Source organism: Medicago truncatula, chromosome 5, assembly GCF_003473485.1.
Source record: "Medicago truncatula cultivar Jemalong A17 chromosome 5, MtrunA17r5.0-ANR, whole genome shotgun sequence".
Taxonomy (NCBI): domain Eukaryota; kingdom Viridiplantae; phylum Streptophyta; class Magnoliopsida; order Fabales; family Fabaceae; genus Medicago; species Medicago truncatula.
This window is the reverse complement of record NC_053046.1, coordinates 711,139-732,140: the sequence shown is the minus strand read 5'-3', so window position 1 is coordinate 732,140 and position 21,002 is coordinate 711,139. Positions and strand designations below refer to the sequence as shown.

At 33.9% G+C, this 21,002-nt stretch overlaps 1 protein-coding gene across 2 annotated transcripts; it reads right to left on the bottom strand.

Annotated features, from left to right (window-relative positions):
* Positions 1 to 1,000: 1,000 nt before the first annotated feature.
* LOC11437915 (chloride channel protein CLC-d) lies at positions 1,001 to 12,521 on the bottom strand. Of its 2 annotated transcripts, none has more exons than XM_003610644.4 (23): positions 12,064 to 12,521; positions 11,874 to 11,949; positions 9,956 to 10,177; positions 9,806 to 9,852; positions 9,611 to 9,709; positions 8,008 to 8,082; positions 7,773 to 7,861; positions 7,478 to 7,618; positions 7,317 to 7,387; positions 7,144 to 7,223; positions 6,476 to 6,625; positions 6,203 to 6,262; positions 6,053 to 6,127; positions 5,509 to 5,660; positions 4,293 to 4,428; positions 4,093 to 4,224; positions 3,447 to 3,524; positions 3,312 to 3,367; positions 3,092 to 3,178; positions 2,856 to 3,012; positions 2,662 to 2,763; positions 2,523 to 2,569; positions 1,001 to 1,392 (listed from the first exon to the last, which is right to left on the bottom strand). In XM_003610644.4, the coding sequence occupies exons 1-23, from the start codon at positions 12,250 to 12,252 to the stop codon at positions 1,314 to 1,316; spliced, it is 2,400 nt and encodes a 799-aa protein (XP_003610692.1). In that variant the 5' UTR covers positions 12,253 to 12,521; the 3' UTR covers positions 1,001 to 1,313. The 2 variants fall into 2 exon arrangements, with proteins under 2 accessions (XP_003610692.1, XP_003610694.1); XM_003610646.4 differs by having other exon boundaries at positions 2,528 to 2,569; positions 12,064 to 12,252.
* Between the last annotated feature and the right edge of the window lie 8,481 nt (positions 12,522 to 21,002).

Sequence of the window (21,002 nt, the reverse complement as noted above, 5' to 3'; positions counted from 1 at the left end):
ATTTTTGCTCCGTTAGCACAATTGATCTCTCCGTCTATTTTTGCTGATTAGGCTAACAGAATGTTGATGTGGCATATTGTGGGCCCCGTATTTTTTTAGTGGCATCTTGTGTGAACTTAGGTGTCATCAGTATAAATATTATAATTTTTTTTGGTTACTTTATAAATAAAGATTATAATTAACTTAATTAAAATTTAAGTTATTATTAATAAAAAAACCATTTTTCCTTAAAAAAAAAAAAAAAAAAAAAACCTTTTTATCATGTTGCATCCTCCCAAGCCTAATTTCATAAATTCATTCTACCAAAAATAACTCAATTCCCATCACCATCTTCATCATTATAGCTTGAAACCTTTCCCTCAAATATCAACAAAACATAGCAGCAGCAAGAGAACTAGCAGTACACCAACAACAGAACATAATAGGTAAACAAAGATAGATATTTAAATGAAAGTCAGAGTTTTTCCATTGAAGAGTATGGTGCGTTTTCTAACATCAAGTCAACCTAGATTGTATATTTTCATTGGTTTTGTTCCCTCCATCTTAGAGGACACAAGTTTGCAGTCCCTCACTTGAAACGGACCCATTGCACGAGTGTATGATGGTACTCCCTTCGAAATGTAAACAAAAGTAGTAGTTGAAGAGTCAATGTACATGGTTAAAACTTTAATTCACATACATAAACTTTTCAACTACCATTTTTTTTGCTTATATTTCAATCCAAAGGGAGTAATGTTCAATAGATCTTGGTCATTTAGACTCTTGCACTCCCAAAAATTGTATCCAATTTTATTTACCTTAATTCTAGTGACTTGATGTGTTCTGCAACCTTTTTAAAAATCAAACGAAATTCAATTGATTTTGATCAGTTTAAATATCCTCTACCAAGTCGAACTAATAGAATGAGATTCAACGGTCCTGAACTTGGGTGTGCAGAGAAACATAACTAAAAAGGAGCTTGATAAATAGTATGAAACAATACCGTACAAAATTGAACGAATTCAAGGTGAAATAGGCATATATATTCATTAAAGGGGAAAAAAAAACAATGCATTGGCTAAATTGCAACATATACCTCAACTGAGAAATTGAAAGAAACTACATAGATTATATCGATCACGGTTTCTTCTACCATTTCTAGTGGATAATATACAAAATTCTAGGGTACACTGCCTGCCCCATTTCCAGAACATTGAGATCTCTAACCTATTTGAACATAAATACACGAAATAATAAAGAATGATCTTCAAGGACAATTGTATGCGGAGAGGACTTAGGGAAAATTGCACACCGAATTAGTTAGGCATCTGATTCTAAGCCAGAAGACCATTCAGCAAGGGGCGCTCCGCATCTGGATTCCTTGTCGTCAATCTTTTATTCTGATGCTGAATTCTGTGATGAGGAAATGAAGATGATGTAAATACTTTTATAGGAGTAAGTATGTAAATCCTAACAGATGCAAAACCACATTGCTTTGCTTAAAGCCAGCACAGTTGCATAGATTTTACAGCAAAAGAAAGATGATAAGATATGAAAATGCACAGAAGTTTTACACCTCATCCATCCTTTATGGATCTAGAATGGACAAACCAAGTATGAGCTGCTCACAATCTCACTGGAAGCTGAAAAATGACTTAACATGTACAACATCAAGTATATGTATATAAAAAAACAACATAAAACGCCTCTTTTGATTGGAAAGATCACTTACATTACCATTTATTGAACTCGATAAAAAACTTAGCAGATCAAATTAGGGACAGCATAATGCATATCAGTCTAAAAAAGTACTAACTGATTATAATTTTTTGCTTGATGAATAATCATGTTTTTTTGGATAATATAATTTGACAAAAGATGTCCATAAATGCAAAATGATGCCTTTTTGTAATTAAAGTTGTGTACACATTGTCCCCAAGGCGTAGCACAAGTGGTTAAGCTGATACACCCGAAGTAGTTTCAGAAGGAGGTCTGTAGTTCAAACACTGACTACAAATATAACATACTAATGCTAATAGCTAACATTTGCCAATAAAAAATTTGTGTACACATTATCACAGTGACACCTTCCTATAACAATTGGGTCAGAATAATTTTACTCGCAAAATATTCCAAGGAGAACCTAAACAAATAAGAATTACTTCTACCATAAAGGATGTGACCATACAGTTTCTAGGTCCACTGCAAAATTGTAGAAAAGCTCATCACACCATCAATAACCAATTTATGGACAACCTTCCTATTTATGCTCTAATGCACTACTGTTCAAAACAATAATCAATGAGATGGCACTCAGACAAGTTGCATCAAGTGTAAGCCGTAACCAATAAATTGCAATAATCATATCAAAATTTGCATCCAAATAGAACTCATAGTTTTGTTCGTATCATGACAATCCACTTCAAAGAAAAACTCAAATATCGTTCAGAATCTAAGCAAATATGCCTGACTTGAAATATTTGAATTTAAAATTTTAAAAAACTGGATAGGGTGTAAAATGAGTAAAGCATCAGATCAGAGACCTTACACTAGTTGCCTGGAGCTCTAATGTATTCACATTTTCTGCGTCCTGGCCATTCAAAAACCATAATAAGAAAACATTACTCCAGCAGGTTCAACTTCAACTCACCAAAAAACTCAATAGTTACTCTGAAAGATTACCTCAATTAACAAATCTTTTCTGGTTATCAAGCCAAGAACACGTGACGGGCGAGGAACAACAAATAAATGCCTCAAACCAAGTTGGCGGAAAAGATTGTATACCTGTGTCATCAACTTGACATCATAATTATCCACAACAAAAATAGAGATTATAATTGATAAAGATTTCATCTAAAGGATTTCAAATTGCACACCTTTGTCAGAGACATATCTTCCGGTACAATATATGGTGAGGGATTCAAAAATGGGGCAAGATCTATGTACATTTCCAAGTCCTCTGATGTTAGATGTATATCGTCGAGACATATTCCTTTACTAGAAACAGGCTTTGCAAATTCACCAGAATCATGCCTGAAAGTTAAGAAGAGTCGTCAGAAATTTGGAGTAAAAATGAAAAAGGCCAAACTACACAAATCACTTTATGCCTCACCTTATTGACCTGCCTCCAGTTCTTGGATCAGAGGGTAAAGGACTATGCTGGAAATCAACCTTAGACTGTAGAATGACCAATAAATGACTGCACAAAAGAAAGGATATCGTATCTTGAGTTTTTAAGTGATTCATACTTTAACATCAGGTTAAAACCAAAATCATATCAGAGTAGAGACAGATGCAACAAAAAAGAACAGTTTATCATGCTCATTGCTCACCTCCGAAGCACTAATCCAATAACAAGTGGTTCTCCACTTCTTGTGTGATCAATCACCTGCACATAGTAAATTATAAAAGACAACTTCGAAAAATCGAGGAATAATGATTAATAGGTGAGCAAGAGCGATACATACTGGAAAACCGTTGTGTGTGTTGCTCTGCAGAATGGAAACTACATCTGAAACCTTAACAACACGAGGCAAAGAGACCACCTGTAACAGACAAGTTTACACGTACAATCAGTGACCAAAGAGATAACTACAGCACAAAGCATGTGAAACACGTTTTTTTTTGGTATTTTAATATTATATATGGTGTGTGGGTGAAAATCTTTTTCTCTTTGAACCCCGGGTATATTGGTATAGTTTTCCCCTTGATAAATAGTTTAACTTTGGATCCTTTTTTTTCACACTATCTCTCTTCCTTTTTATACACCAAACCTCTAAGAATGAAAATATTTCAATCTGCATTGAACTTAAGACAACCTCTTTCTTTCTCAAAACTGGGTTATACCAAGAAAGAATCATGAATAGGCAGTAATTCAATTAGGATTCCTTTAAACTACCCTATCCCATACATATATTCTTTGATCCAAACAATTTCATCACTGCAATAAGAAAAGCATAAATTGCTTGAATAAATAGAAAATCAATTTCTTAATTCAAAATTGCATTCACCCTCCCTTTCCACTTGCTGGAAAAACCAACAGCAAAACACAAATTACTTGGACAACTAATGATGTATGGGAAATTGCTACAAAAAATTTAAAATTATATTCACCCTTCCACTCCCGCAGGCCTCCTTTGCCATCATATTCCGCATCTCATATTTAGGCTTTGAGTCTAGTAATGGAATGCCTCTCAATCGAGCTTGCTCTTCATAGATTCCATCATTAAAAGCATCACCAACAGCCTGTAAGGGAAAACTTAGTGCATTTTGATGTGATTTTTTTTTGTAAAGGGAAGTTTCAATATGCATACCTTCGATATAAGAAGAACGAGCATAATAAGTGGTAAAAGCTTCAAGTTATTTGTGATTTCAACCATAATGACACACAGAGAAACTGTCATCCGCATTGAACCTCCAAGAAAAGATGCAGCTCCTAACAAAGCATATCTGGAAATAAGAAAAATGACACATAAATTTCAGGGAAAATATGGAGTACTCTACTCCAGCCTACAATAGCATAAGTTATGCACCAGCACTACAAGAAATTATAAAACAATGGCAGTGTTAGCTCTTTAATCTAATCGTCTAGACCCTGGAGGACAATCCGTAGCATGTCCACAGCAGACATAGGTGAAACCCACTAAAAGTAATACATTAAAGTATACAAGAAATTCTAACCAAGGTAACCTAAGCAGATATCTAAATGCTTCAAAGAAATTGAAAAATTCTGAACCACTTCCTAAGGCAGACTCAAATCAATAGTCAAGGAAAAATAAAACAAAAAAACCGGAGAGCATCGCCAGAGTCATACCAGGTCAAAGGATGATAAAAGAAAGCAGAAGAAAAAAAAAGAAAGAAAAATAGAATGAGTCCTCCCCAAAATAAGGAAAGAAAAACATGCAAGAGAAGCAAACTGGTGACCAAAAAGCAAGACTCCCAAAAGTAATTTTAATTGAAAAATAAACTTTCAACTGCATGGAATTTATTATTTGGCGAATTGGCACCATATCCAAGGTGACCACATGCAAAACAAGGAAAATGTAGACAGGATAGAAAGAAAAAAAACAATTCTCCCGGGAGAGAGAGAGAGAGAGTATCTAATAATCTCACTAGTTCTGAATTAATCAAGGTATCAATGTTCAATTTGTCAGTCATCTCTTCAAAGAGAGTACATTTTCCATTGACATATCACAGAAAACAATGGGGAAAGGAGAGGGGAGCCTAGAAAGCCAGAGAAATTCAAAACAGGAGAGAGGATTGATAAACTAAGGGACCTGTAAAAAACAGTAATTCATATAAGGGAATTGCTAACATGTGCCCTTACGACACATTATAAGGATTCTACTAATAGAAATTGTGTATTGGAAATTGTGCCAATTTATTTTTCAAAAAGTTGAACATTAATTTTTCTCAATAAATTCTTGCTCTTTAACATGTGCCCTAAATGTTAGCATAACCCTTCATATAAAGTAGGAAGAGTATCTAGTTAACCATAATTTTAAAGAAAGCAACTAGAAACACACTCACGTTCCCTCTTCGATGTTGAGTTTTCTGTAATATTTTACAACAAACATGCCAACAAGACGCCCATATGTTGATCCGATCATAATACCGGGAACAAATTGACCAGCAGGCACGGCAGTACCAAACGTCACAACTGCTAAACCATAAAACATGACCTGCCAGATAAAAGAGATGATTATAAACATGTAAAGCATCATATTAAGTGCCAAATTTATGCAATGTGGAAGCAAAGATAAATTAACTGTAATTCCATTAGTCACTAGAATGAGCATGGCCTCCACAAGTGTAAAAAAAATTATGGCCTGGTTGTAGCATCAGACTTGTAAGAAAATAGGTTTTTCTTGCCCTTTTGAAGAACCATCCTAAATATCTTTAATTACATTATATTGCTGATCTTTATCATCTGCCCTGCCCCACAACCTACTGTATTCGCATTACAAATTTACATGCAAGCCAGTAAATGCCTAACAAGCAAATATATAGAAAGCATCACTACATTAATGTCTGATGGATGCAAAGTCTGAAACAGTAAGTAAGAATGTAATACCAAAAAGGTTAACAAACTTTGGGAACTGTACTCGTTTATTGTTTTTGCACTGAACAAATTCCTTATGGCATCATCCTGAAACAACAAAGAAGTGACTTAGAGTAATGCAACAAACAGAGGAAAAAAAACTAGATTTCCAGTTGTCAAAACCTGTGTATTGAAGAAAATAGTAGCAAGATCGTTGTATTCGTTGTCTTTGCTACAAAAGAACTGAAAAAGGAACAAATATACAAAAGAATAAGTAAATACAACCAAAAGTGAATTGTCATTAAGTAGCATAAAACACATGAATACAGGACAAAGATGATTGAAATTCAGTAGAAAGATAAAAAATAAAAAAATAAAAAAAAAATAAAAAAATAAAAAAAACGAAGAAATGAAGTACAGGAAGGAAACAATATAAAACAAAACTGTTGGTCTTACATTAACATAATTCCCATACATTCCAGGAGGTCGTGGACACTCAATACCAGATGCAGGATCAGGTTCAGGGCATGGACTGCATTTTCGTAGAAGCGGCAAGCCAAATGAAATAACTGATGTTAGAACGGAGACAAGGCATGCTTCAATAATCTGCAGTACAGTGGAGGGGTAAAATGTACAGAAAATAAACAAGTGCGCAAGGAAAAAGAAGAAATAGAATAAACAATAATATAATCAAGGGTTAATAGGTCTTTACCCCCCTGTAATATAGGTCATTTTCAGTTTTTCCCCCAGTAAAATATTTTTTTTTATTTACCCCCCTGTAAAAAAAAATTGTTTTGATTTACCCCCTAAACCAATTTCTTTTTTTTTTTAAGAAATTTTCGTTTTTGTTTGGCCTATTAGAGGGGTAAATCAAAACAAAAATATTTCACAAGGGGGTAAATCAAAAAAAAATATTTTACAGGGGGAAAACCATAAATGACCTATATTACAGGGGGGTAAAGACCTATTAACCCTATAATCAACAACACTAACTTTCTTCACTTAGTTTGGTTCTTTAATCTTGTGTCTTTTTTCTTCCTTAGTTTCTTTTCCACACTGTTGATTTTTTTTTCATTTAACATAAATAGAGGCAGAAAACAATAGGATCAAAATCAACAATATACCTTGACTCGGTTCCCTTTCTTGTGAAGATGATTTCGACGCCAAGTAGTAATATAAAGTGTAAGCTGGTTAAATAAAGCTCCTGCAAATTATTAACACAAAATTAACAAATGAAAAAAAACCAACTAAAATCCATGGCACAAACTAAGTGTGAGATAAAAGACAAAATTACTACCTAATAGACCTCCAATAACCCCAATAATAGCCATTGGCAATAGCTCTGCAAACGAGTAATCCTCCTGACCACTAAAAATAAAACCAGTCAAGAGGAATAGAAGAAAACAAAAACCTTGATACTGAACTGATAGTAAAAAAGGTGATAGCTCTGATCTTAACTCTGATACATCCCATATTATGAATCCGCCTGATCCAAAATGTCCACATTTTCCACTCTTACACCACCCCATCGCAGTTCGCACCACAACAGCCACAATAGCAGAAGTGAAAAACACACGCCACATTAGTTGACTCCTCCACCTTTAAAAGCACAGTAATCATAAACATAAACAATATTGCACATACAACAGCAATAAATAAATAAAAGTTAATAGAAGTAGAACAGACACACATTCTTTACTGCACAGGCTTCTAAGCAAACAGAGTCATTTCGTCAAGAATTAAAAAATCTTACCACGATGTAACCTCTTCCAATGCAAACAATACGCCACCAACTGGAGCTCTAAATGCAGCAGCAACTCCAGCTGCACACCCACAAGTTACCTTTTCAAGACATCAATAGAATAAAAAATGAGCATTTTCTTAATCCTCGTTTAGGGTTGGAGAGGAACATTGAAAAATGTAAAAAGTACATTATTTTCCCTACTTTGGTAACCAGTAAATTAAAAGGCAGAATTGGGGTGGCTTACAAGATCACGGCGATCCCGGTCACTTTTGAATACATTAAACCACCTTGAATTTAGATGATACTTAGTGGATCCACCCTGCTCAAGACATGGATCAAATATTACTCTGTTTCTAGCATACACGCATATACAATAAAAATTACACAGTGATCAACTTAAGAAACAAATTTGGGATGATAAATGTTATCACCGCCATATCAAAAAATTGAAATTTTATAAACATACAGATGCAGACAACACAGAACTCAGTACCTCGCCTGTGCAAGTATAATTATTAAACTGGATGATGAACCTAGACATGGAAAAGGTGCATTAAATATTTAAAAATTTCTCACACAAATGAAGCATATTATGAAGAATCAAACTACTTCCGATGTGGGATAACTTGGGCTGGCCCGCTTGTTAATTTTGGGCTGGAATCAGGCCAACCATTTACTAATTTCAAGATGATATTGGGACAGTCCAGTCACTACTTGGATGAAATCAGGTCGATTCAACCACTAAATTCAGGTTGAAATCAGGCCAGGCCAGCTGGATGTGTTTATCGTTTCACGGAATAAAGGGATAGTCGATGGTAATGCACCAAATTAGCAGCAGCAACCAAGCCTTATTCTCTATAGACGATGCTCTAATTCATTATGTATAGATTTTTATCTTTAAATCTCTCAAAATGGTTTGGTGTAGTTTCTCTTGGTCTCCCTAGTCTACTTCTAACTGTGTGACTATCCTTCACTGCTAACCTCTCTTTACCGATGCTTCTATGATCTTATTCACACATATCCAAACCATCTAAAACGAGATTACCATCTTTTTCTGCAACGGAGAGTACACCGGTTTTCTCTCTAATAATTAGTCTTGATCTCATCTTATCTTGTGTAACAACTTCTCCATCATAGCACTTCCATCTCAACGAGAGTCATTGTGTTCTATGTTCTTTGATTTTCATGTCTAAGTTAGGATTTGTGTTCCTCTTACTCAATTAGAGTTCATTTACTCTATTTAATCTTACTTAGGCAACAGTAATGTGTTTCTAGGGTTTCATCTATATCTCTAACTTTCCATGTACTTCTTTTATGGGTCATGCTAACATGGGCCCTAGAGGCACAAGTTCAGGAAACTAACAACAGAAGTTTTATATTGGAAATGACGAGTTTTAAACTTTTAAAGAATTGAATGAACCACTTTCCAACGAAACATTTCTATATGTCAGCATTTTCCTTCTTCTATACACTCTCCAAGACAACATCATCCACAAAAAACGCAATCCACACACCATCCCTTAGATATACCAGTAAGCGCATCTACAACGGATCCCGTTGGTGGACATTTATAATTATAGGGAAATCTAACTCATTTTCACCTTAATTTCTCACACTACATGGTAATGCACCAAGGAAGGAAGTGCAAATACCAAGTAAAAAAAAATCATATAAATAGTCGACTCAAATATATAAGACAACTCAGATGGTAGTGATAAAGGTATTTGGACTGATTTGATTTGATTTGATATTTGTACGGTTTCAATTTCATGCATCTGTTATCTGAATAGACAACTTAAACTTACTATACATGCACTAATAATATATACCGTGTATTAAATCCTTACTTGTCCGAGCAAAGAGGCAATACAAGCACCAGTATGGACTAGAGGACCTTCTTTACCCAAAGCGAGGCCTCCCCCCACTGAACCAATGCTTCCAAATACCTGTAACACATAAGAAGATCGTGCAATTAAGAGACACACATATTCTAAAATTACACACATCCCAACCAGCTTTTAAAAATATGCAACCCATCATACCTTTCCAATCAAAGTTCTGAAAAGAAGGATGCCGTGAGTATCAACTCCTGAACACAAATGAGAATCAGCACTCTTGGTGAACATGGGACTTTTGGATAAGCTGGATCAGCATTCAACATAAACCCAGAAACACTGAAGAGTTTATCTCACCGTTTAAGTAACCCTTGATTTCAGGAATACCAGATCCAGCAGCTGCTGGTGAAAATTGTGTGATGATATATACGGAGGAATAAACTAAAACCAAGTTGATCAAAATATATACAATAAAGCCAGCGACGTATGATTTCTGGATTATACTAAATGTCACCGAGTACTTCCAACCAGCAAAATTTTCAACAGAAATATTGATGAAAACAGCAGCAAGTCCGGTACCTGTAAACAATCCAAGCAGGGACGGAACCAGAAAAAATTCGTGAGGAGGGCGGGCAGAAATAATAAGGCGTCAAAATAGAGTAATACATCATTTTGCAGCGTAATTCATTCACGGATAAAAAATAATATTAAAGTAATTCCTTAAAAAGTTAAAATTTTAACAGACAAATTTGTATCTATGTTATAATGAGTCAAAATTAACAGATGAACTAATTTATCCTTCATATAAAAATGTCAGGGACTAAATTGAGTATTATTTTTCTCAAAGACTGAGTTGAGTCACGAGGAAGTTTTGGAAGACCAAATTGAATCTTTTTAGTCTGATTTAGTATGTGTTTGGTTATCCCGTGATAAAAATTGATTTTGCGTGAATTGATTATGTAAGATTGATTCCAACTAAAAATGAATTATTGATGTAGAAATCAATTCTACACCTTTAGAATCAACTTTAGCTCCTTCAAAAAATGGAACAAAACACACACTTAAATAAAGTGAAAACAAGAAGAAGCAAGAAGTGCTCGTGATCTAGCTAGTTGGTCTTCTCTTAGTAGAATTGTAAGAAATAAAAAATTTAATATTAGTATTGCATTAATTATATAATATATACTACTATTATTTTATAAAAAAAATGTGATGCATAATCAGATAAATCTTTTATGGATTACACAATGCGTGGGGTGGCGAACACTAATTACACAAATAGGATACAATAGTATTATGCATTGTTGAGGGTGGTGACAGGCAACAGCCCATATTGCATAATCCTAGGTCCGTCCCTGAATCCAAGGGAAAATGTGTATAAACAAACAATTTTTGAATTGTAAAGAGCTACTACGGATGATGATACTGTAAAAGACACATATGATGGAAGTGTGAATCAAACTTGTGTTTCGTAAAATCAAAATCTTCAAACCAAAAACTACTACTATATTTGCAGTCATGAAAATTTAATAAAGGAAACAAGCCTCAATAGATAACTAAATAAACAATAATGCAATAAAGTAAACTAGCCTCAGGGTATGTTTTGATGAAATGTTGTAGACGGGAGAGTTTTGAAGGATAAGTCTATAATTTGGTATAAATTTAGAGATTGTAAAAAATTGAAAGAATACTGTGACAGATGATCATAAAACATTTCAATCATAGTCCACTTTTAGAAACATTTCATATTTTCCTTTATTTAGAAAAGAAAAATAAGCTCTCTCATCATCTCCCACCAAAATCCTCCATTCAATCATACCCTCAATTAATAATCAAAAGTAAGAATAGCCGCTTAAATCATTCTATGAACTCACTATTAATTCTGCTACATGTCTATATATACAAAACCGCCAACCAATATACCCAATAAGTAACGATTGAATGAGATGACACATGTCATGTCTCTTCTAGCTTAACCAAGGTCCCAGGTTGAAACTCAAACTTGGGCATACAGCTGCGTTAAAACTCTTATTTTGAGTTTATCTACGGACATAAGCATTATGAGACTGGGTTGGAAGAACTTATGAAAATAGTTTATGACATTGTTCATAAGCTATTTTCAGCTTATTTTGATAGGATCACCAATATAACTTATAAAAACTGATTATATCTTAAACAAGAATAATTTAACTATATTTTATCTTTTACTATAGAAATAGCTTATACATAAGCGCTTATAGTGATAAGCATTTGTACTGTAATTCAAAAAACTTACAAATGCCGATGAGCAATGCAAAGAACCATTTCACCACCAGCAAGTAACTCACATACAGCTTCCTTCTTCTATGCGCCTAAAAATAACAGAACAAACTCGAAGATCATTGAACAAAAATAATTACTGCGAAATTAATTAAGTAATCACTTGCTTACAAAAACAAAAACAAAATTAACCAAAAAAACTAAACCTGTTCTTCTCGATAAGCAAAATTCTCTATGACTTCATAGTCAAGACTCTCAACAGCGCTTCCATCGTTCTTCTTAAGAATCCCAACGCCGTCATCATCAAGGACGAACGGTGATTCATCGGAGTTCGGAATCCGTGACCAAGCGAGTCTCGCCGATTCGATGCCGTTTTGAATATGATTCGACAGCATCGTCGTTGGTCGATCGGATCCAAAACTCAAAATGAGAATCTCAAAAAGTGCGTTTGGATTAAGTTGTGTTTGGTAGAATTAATCGCGTTTTGTTGTTAAAAGTATCCACCACAGCTAACAGTGTCGTTCGTTCACGACTCTATTCCTCTTTTGTGATTGTGCGTTCTTCTTTATTACTCAGAAAGAAAGAAAGAAAGAAAGAATTGAGGTTCCAAACATGTATGTGCGGGTGAAGAATCGTTTTTCTTGTTGACGTGGCGCATTTAAGAGTTTCCAATCTTATGTGCTGCTGGTCTAGTGTACTGGATTATCGCTAATCTTAAAATTCAAAATGTGACTAAATGAAAATTGATTGCCTTTTGTAAATTGTTTTATTTACAGTTATCCTACTTTATAAGCTTGTTCCCTTAAAAATTTCATGCATTTCTAAAAGGACAAATTTCTTTGCTTCTTGTGTTTTTTTTTTTTTTTTTAAGGATTTACTTCTTGTGTTTTAGTTTTAAATTTAAGTTTATGCAATTTAAGCAGACAAAATATATTGGTAAGTGCATCGAGTCTTTTTTGCAGGGCACCTATGTGCTATTCAATGCCCAACTTACCTTGTTGCATCCATGGAGACCACTGAGTTAGATTTCAAGAGTACGTTGAAGGAGCTTTTAATTTTCTCATTTTTTTTTGTTAATTTTTGTTAAGATTTTTCTAAGAAGAAGCTCGTGTAATGGCTTACAATTTAACGTGTGTGTCTGGTTTTCAGTTTGTAACACATAAAAATACCTGGATGTTTAGATTGATGGGGCGGAATTTAAGGTCAGGTTTAGCAGGTTATATGATTTATCGTTGTTTAGGGGGATGTCAGTGTTTGATATGGATGAGAGATGGCTTTGATCGTTGGAATCATCTAATGTTTTCACCGTTCGTAGTGCTTATAAATTTCTCTCTTTTCAACTTCCGTTGGAATCTTCGGTGGCTGTTTCATCTTTGTGTGTCCCTTTGAAGGTTGTGCTCTTTGCTTGGCGGTTGTTCCGTAATAGGTTGTCTACTAAAGACAACATGTATCGTCGTGGGGTTATTGATCAGGCTTCCACGTTGTACGTGGTTGGGTGTGATTCTTTGGAATCATCAAATCATTTATTCTTACATTGTCATGTTTTTGGGTCCATTTGGCATTTAATCTATAGATGGCTAGGCATTTCAGCGGCTGTCTCGTTTTATGTACCGGACCATTTTAATCAATTCAGTTATAGTAGTGGTATCTCAAAGGTCTGTCGCTCTATACTACATGTCATTTGGTTTGCTACAGTTTGAGAAATATGGAAGGAAAGAAATAACAGATTGTTTAACGTTAAAGATTGTTCGGTTATTCGGGTGATAGATAAGATTAAGTTTCTTACTTTTGCTTGGTTGAAGGCAAAGTTTGCTTTTCTTCCATTCAATTATCATGGGTGGTGACTTAGTCCGTTTACCATACTGGGCATTGGCTAAAAGTTTTTCTTTTCTTGTTTTTGCTTTGTACAGGTTCTCTCTGTAAATATTGTTTGACTTTAGTGTTCTTCCCTCTGTACTAGGAATGACTCTTTTAAGTTGGTAATATATTTCATTTTAACCTCTTAAAAAAAACACATAAAAAAACATTTTCATGTTTTCTGATACGTTTTTATCTTGATTTTTAGGAGGCTCAAAATTCCAGTTTCTTCACTAAAATAATTTTTTGTTGTGATTTTCATCAAACTCCCTCTACCAAATAGACACTAGGCAGGGGTGGGTGCATACATATATGACTAACCTTCAAAATTGCGATGAAGACACCAATTTTCTTGATTTTATTATTAATGAAACAATGTAACTTTTATTTCGTCAAAAAAATCTACAGCTGAATTTTTTATAATCAATTTTGAACCACCATTATCTTCTTACTCCATCCACCTACTTTTACACAAAACAATGCCATATTAGAAGTAGGCATCCTTACACTATATGGTTTCTTCCATGAGCCTCTTGGTAGCTATTGAGGGGTGCGGTTATGATGTATAAGGAAATCCTTATACCCCCTGCATAAATCTAAAAATAGTTTTGGAATACAACTCACAAAAACCATTTCCACAGTAAAATGGTTTTGGTATATTGGGTTGGAATTTATGCAAGGTGCTGGAAACCATTAAGTACATCTAATGATTTTGGAGTACAACTCACAAAAACCATTTCTAAATTTATGCAGGATGCATAAGGATTTCCTTATGCACCATAACTGCAGCCGCTATTGAGGACCCCGTCATGAAAGGCCTGTTGGTTTTTTTGAAGGAATAAAAGACCTGTTGGTTGTCTAAGCATGAACCTAAAATTTTAACTTTAAGTATATAAAAAATTTGAATTCTAAATAGTGAAAATAATTTACTTTAAGATCATAATTTTTATTACGTTAATAAGTAATTTTTTATATTGAAATGCTCGTACAAAACAATTCTCACGAGTATTTCTAGATGTACAGTTACTAGTAGTTGTGTCTACGTCGATATGTTTTATCGTATCTTTCTCAATATATAAAATTGTTAGATCATTCAATATTTTTTGAAACATTGATGATCTCAAGTAGTTTTTCTATATTAGTGATATGTTCAGCATTATTCTCATGTTATTTGAGTTTATCACTTAAATATTTTCAATAATTCACTCCATCATTTGCTAAAAGACTCACGTGACTGCTATTTTGAGAAGTGAACAATTTACACAAATATAGGATACTTTATCCACATATTTAGAGTAAAACAACCATTTTCTTTCAAAAGTTCATCCATTACTCAACTTTCTAGAAAAATAAGAATATGAAAAATGCCTATAAAATACGTTTATAGAAAATGTGGTATTCAATTCTCAAATAGGCCTTTTTTTTCCAACTAAAATGCCTTCAGTTTTAGCAACAAGAATACCTCAATTTCTAAAATCATGGTTATCCAAAGAATGAATGAAGTGATCATTGATATCTACATCAACATTTGACGCATCATGGAGCATTATCATTGTCATTGATGAGATTGTCATCATTCGAATTTTCATTAGATTGTTCAAGATTATTTTCTTCTATGGTCAATCCATCATTATTCGAAGACTCTTTTACTCGTTTACAAACAAATTTATCTACTACTCATTTTTGTGACGGTGTTAATTCTAACGATCATTGTTCTCTTTCCTTTTTTTCTCTCCACCAGATGCATGTTTTCGCGGCAACATTATACGATCAAATAGAACAATATTGCACGAATCGTGCTCATCGTTGAAGCAACCGCTGAAAATCTTTTTCCTCTTTCTCTTTATGTTGTCGCTTCAACTTTGTCTTTCTCTCGTGTGTGCCTTTCTATTTTGTTATATGCCGCTACATTGTTCTTATTGTAAATTAGGGGTTTGAACCCCTTTGAGTAACATCACGTGATTACTTCTAAATGGGCCAACAAAGGTACTAAGCCTTTCTTTACTTAATAAATCCTTAATTTTTATTTTTATTGAAAATTTTGAATCTCAAATTTTAAACTTATTGTAGGGCCTAGGACGGCTGTCATATCTCAAGTACAATCCTTAACAAGGTAACTTCTAAAAATTATAGATCTTCTTTCATTTTCTTTCTAATTAAGGAACTTCTACGGTACACTCACAAAATGAGGTGTACCGGTACTCTTGCTTCATAATTTTATAAAATTTTTTTTTAACAAATCATAATTTTATAAGTTAACGATCATTTTTTATGTAATAAATAACTATTTGTCAATATTTATATTTTATAGAACATCATTTCATTGTTTATAAGAATCATAGTAATTTTTTTACATATCGTAAAAAATAATCAATGTTCTCAATTATGAGTGATAAAAAATTTAAAAAAATTAATTTTATTTCGTTGACACTTTTGATGAATAAGATTTAGTTATTATAATTATAAATGATAAATAAATAATATTTTTCTTCAAGAATCAACTCATTTAACTATTAATTTAAAGAGTGAGTGTACGAGTGCACTCATATATATTAGGTGTACCATAGAATTTGTCTTCTAATTATAATTTACCGTAAAAACAACATACATAGACAAATTTTTATCATTGATCAATCCGTTAAAAAAATAAATGTTTATTTTATTAGTATAATATTGTGTGTCTTAAATATTTTCTAGAATTTTTTTAAGGAAATTATATTATAATTTAATGTCCAGGCGAGGCAAATATTTGTCATTGAAGCTAGGGGTGTTCAAAACCGAACCAACCCAATAGAAAAACCGCAAACCGAACCAACCCAAACCGAAACCGCAAAAAACCGCACTTGGTTCGGATGAGTTTGGATGACTTTTAGACTAAACCGCACGGTTCGGTTCGGTTTGCGGTTTGCATCTCAGCAACCGAACCAAACCAAACCAAACCGCAAAAATACTCAATGTTATTAAACTAAGTAAGTACTGTACTAGCCCAATACCAAAGTGAACCCAAGCCCAAGCCCAACACTATCCAGCTATTATTTTGGTACTGTAATGTTATTTTAGATAAATAACTTTTATTGGTATTGCAATGCTATTTTGGAACTTCAAGTTCTTTTTTTGAATAATTAAAATTGCTTGGTACTAGTTGGCAATATTAAGTTAATGTAATTTTTTTATTTATCTCGCGATTAACCGCATCAACTGAACCAATCCAAACCGCATTGATTTGGTTTGGTTTGGTTTGGATGACTTTTTAAAAAATCAACCGAACCAAACCAAACCACATGTTTTTTTCTCTCGCGGTTTGGATGATTATTATGCTTGAAACCGAACCAAACCGCACCGCAAACACCCCTAATTGAAGCATATTATAGACGTGCTTCCATGAATCAATTAGTTAAAAGAAAAATATGTATTATATTATGTCTCTCGAGTATCATCTTGATAAGGTTTTGATTAAAATTATAAATACAATGATTATAAGTTACCATATAATCATTCCAAAAAAAAAAAAAATTACTATATAAAGTGTACACGAGACAAAAATTCACAGTCTGTTGGTTAAAAGATCGTCTTTCACGAATCAAACAGGTTAAAAAAGATATATGGATCCCTTAAAAAAAAAAAAATATATATATATATATATATATATATATATATACATTTCATTAGTAATGTGTATTTCAAATACTTTCTACATACTAAAAGTTTTGCAGCAAATACTGGACATAACAGTACAAGACAAAATAATACAACACAAGGTAGAACAGCACATGACAAAATTTTTATGGCAATGAGTAATTTTTTGTTTTATATGATTTTCGGGGGACAAAATAATATTTTGGTATTTTAGATAACTTGTACGTGAGACAAAAAGTTGTGTTGTGGTTTGGTGAGGAACAAAAATATGAATTTTTGTTTTGTCCCTTGTCTCTTGTTTGTCTTGTACCTGAAACAGTTTTACAAATCAATCATTGAACAACTAGAGTTGTTTTGTCATGTCCTTATTTTTTTTAGCAAAAACTAAGTTGACGAAAATTACAATACATTAATCATAGTTTACAATATAAACTATACATGTGACAAACATTTGATATTTATAAACGTTCTTACTTATCTTTACCTAGAAAAAAAGAGTCTTAGATTCAGTTTCATATCGATCAAACGACTAAAAAAGAAAAATTAGTCACAAAAAAAAAGTCTCAAATTCCATCGTGAGCAAATTCCTTGCAAACAAAGCATCACACCACCTTCCCACATGTAATGCCATGAACCATGCTTTGAAAGCATATGCACCGTTGAGATTGGGTCCAAATATCTGACAAGTAACCGGACACAATAACAAAACACAAATTAGAAAAAGAAAAGAACAATATGGTTTCTGCTGGAAAAAGAAGAGTACTGTAATTTTCAATAACTAAATGCCACCAAATCTATTGCTGTTCAGTAATCATTAATGACAAAAATATGCTGTGAAAGTGTTTCAGGATGTACAACTAACTACTTAGCACTAATCAATTGCAATGTTTAGCCTCTATTAATTTCTATATTAAGAAAGTATTAATAAACCCTCAAGTAAAATATGAGAATGAGACCGACACATTTTCTCACACATGTTTGGGCTTCCTTATTTTACGTATAGAGCACGTGACAGCTTTAAACTCATTCAGATAAAAAAAAACGTTTCATAAACTCCACCTATATCCCTCCCATGTGAAACTGAAAGCCCCTCAGTTTCACAAGGCATAGTACACTACATACAAAATTATTTTGCCCAAACTACTCATTTACGATCTAGTACACAAGACACATTAATAGTGTATAATATTATTGGTGAAAGTAGCATAACAAAATAAATTATTGGTAAAAGTTGTTCAGCTTTTTTATAAGGAATAATTAGCAAAAATATGATTTATGCTTTATAACGTTAAAAAAGTACACCAATTATAATAAGGGGTGCAGTCAGGAAACTGACTTTTTTGGAAAAGTTAATTTTGATCTTAATGTTTGATTCATTTTTAAATTGTTAATTACTGATTAATAATCAATAGTAATTCATCTAGTAATGCTTGCAACATCTTGGACTTACAGATACTATTTTATCGTTGGCATCTTTAACATGCAAACATAGTTGATGATATTATGTGATAGTCTTAAGTATTACACTTTGTGGAGTGTTACACTTAAAATAAGGTATGATAAAATTAGATTAAGTGTAGTCTTGTTAATCTGATGAATTGATGATATTATGATGACTGAACTTTTGATGTCACTGTACAAACAGTGGGGTGTTACTCACTAGATTTTTTATGCTATAGTGTTAACTTCATCAGAAAAGTCATTCTCATAACTTCACCATAAAATTTTTCATTTGTGTTATTATTATGTTTTATTTTTCTTTAGTAGTTGTTTGTAATAGAGTACTGGAGTTGCCTCTTAAAAAAAAATAGCGTACTGGAGTTTTTTTTTTTTTTTTTAAACAAATAGAATACTTAAGTTAGTATCCATTGATATTGCATTGAAAATTGACAAATTTTAAAAGGATTTGGGTACTTTACACCGGTGCACTCCAGTACTCAACTATGTGTTTTTAAACATAATTATGTACACCGATAACTAATAACCAATTTGATTTATTTTATATTAATAATATAATTACATATTTATGTCATTTATCACGTTGGTTATAAATTGTAGGTTTAAGTTACTTTTTTTTTTTAATCAGCAAATATTATTAAACGACATCTCTGCAAGACGTAAGGTATGGATGAAATATGATACAAATGGTGCCGCATATAGACGGTACACTATAACCACCTAAAAACACCCTTGAAGATAAACCTACCAAACCACATCACCACATCACCACTTAAAACAAACTCCAAAAAAACCAACACTGTAAATCGGTATCCACCATCGCCGATCGTCACTACTCACCCACAAAGAACACCCTCCAAATAAAACTCTCAGACCCCAACACCCAAGCTGAGCCACATTTCAAAGAGCACCTAACCGAAGGATTATGCAGCTATCACAAACCTCGCAACCTCTGAACCACAGAAAGAGTACAACACAAAGCCCAAAAACCAACTTGAGTCAAAGAGTTGACTCCCGATCTCGAATCAAAAGAGATCGGTCCACCAGACTATAGCACCAAATTAGCAGGGCACCCCTCGCCCCCGGTACACCAGAGAAAAACCAAATCAAGTCAAACAAAGATTGCAACTAGACCCTGACTCCCGATCTCGAAGCCAAATGAACCGGCCCACTAAAAACCAGCACACAATATGTAAGACGAAAGACATGGCATGCGAAGTTTGAACAACAAACATATCAAAAAGAAAAGGCTCAACATAACGTGACACACACCCTCCAAACTCCGTAAACACCTAAAACACCCGAAGAGCACAAACAAGAGCTAGTAACGACGAACATGTACATGTGTAACAAATTTTGCTTCTAAAGAAAATCACCCCGACAAACACCCACCTCCTCACTTAAAACACCAACCACCGCCACACATCATCACCCCCACCACACTAACCAACACCACGGTTTAGCAGACACAAGCGCAAGACAGCAAGGTTGAAAGTCTCCAAGAAAAGTAGCAAGCCTCCCCATAACTTTCCGAAGAAGCAACCACAAAGAATAACCCATAAACCAACAAAAGAGACAAGGACAGCGCCTCCAAACCACCTCGTCAAGAAACAAGCATTGACCTAAACACATACCAAAAGGAGATGAAACCTAACAACAGCACACGGGCAGCGACGCCGGTCTGAAGCGGAAACTCAACCTAGATCGTAAACAGGCACATGCCAGTGACAAGGAGAAGGCTTCCGGCACCGAAGTAAACAACAACCAAACAAAAAAGCGACAAGAGCCCACCAACACGACCCAAAAAAGGACCTTAAAATATCTGAAGGTACACGAACGACTACTACCGCCAACACGGTGCGTCTACACACCTAACCTTTTCAGGTAATATCTGGCGACTCGATATCACACAGATAAAACAGAGCAATTAAGGAACCACACCAAAGTTAACACCATATTGAACAAAAGAGGGAGAAAAACATCAACACTACACAAACGGCACAACAACACAAACGACACCAACAACACAACATGACCAACAACAAACCCAACCACACCACCGGCGAGGTAGAGGCACCCACGACACAACCACCACAACAGGGAAAATAACAAACACCATAGATGACTCCACACAACCCACCAACATCACACCCAGCGACAATGTTATCCCAACAAAACAAAACAACCAAAAGAA

Coding starts and splice junctions, on each gene's coding strand:
- LOC11437915 (XM_003610644.4), bottom strand. CDS start 12,252: ATGCTGTCGAATCATATTCAAAACGGCATCGAATCGGCGAGACTCGCT. Junction 7,388..7,477: donor ATAATATGGGATGTATCAGA/GTTAAGATCAGA, acceptor TTTTATTTTTAG/TGGTCAGGAGGATTACTCGT. Junction 3,013..3,091: donor ACTGGAGGCAGGTCAATAAG/GTGAGGCATAAA, acceptor CTTAACTTTCAG/GCATGATTCTGGTGAATTTG.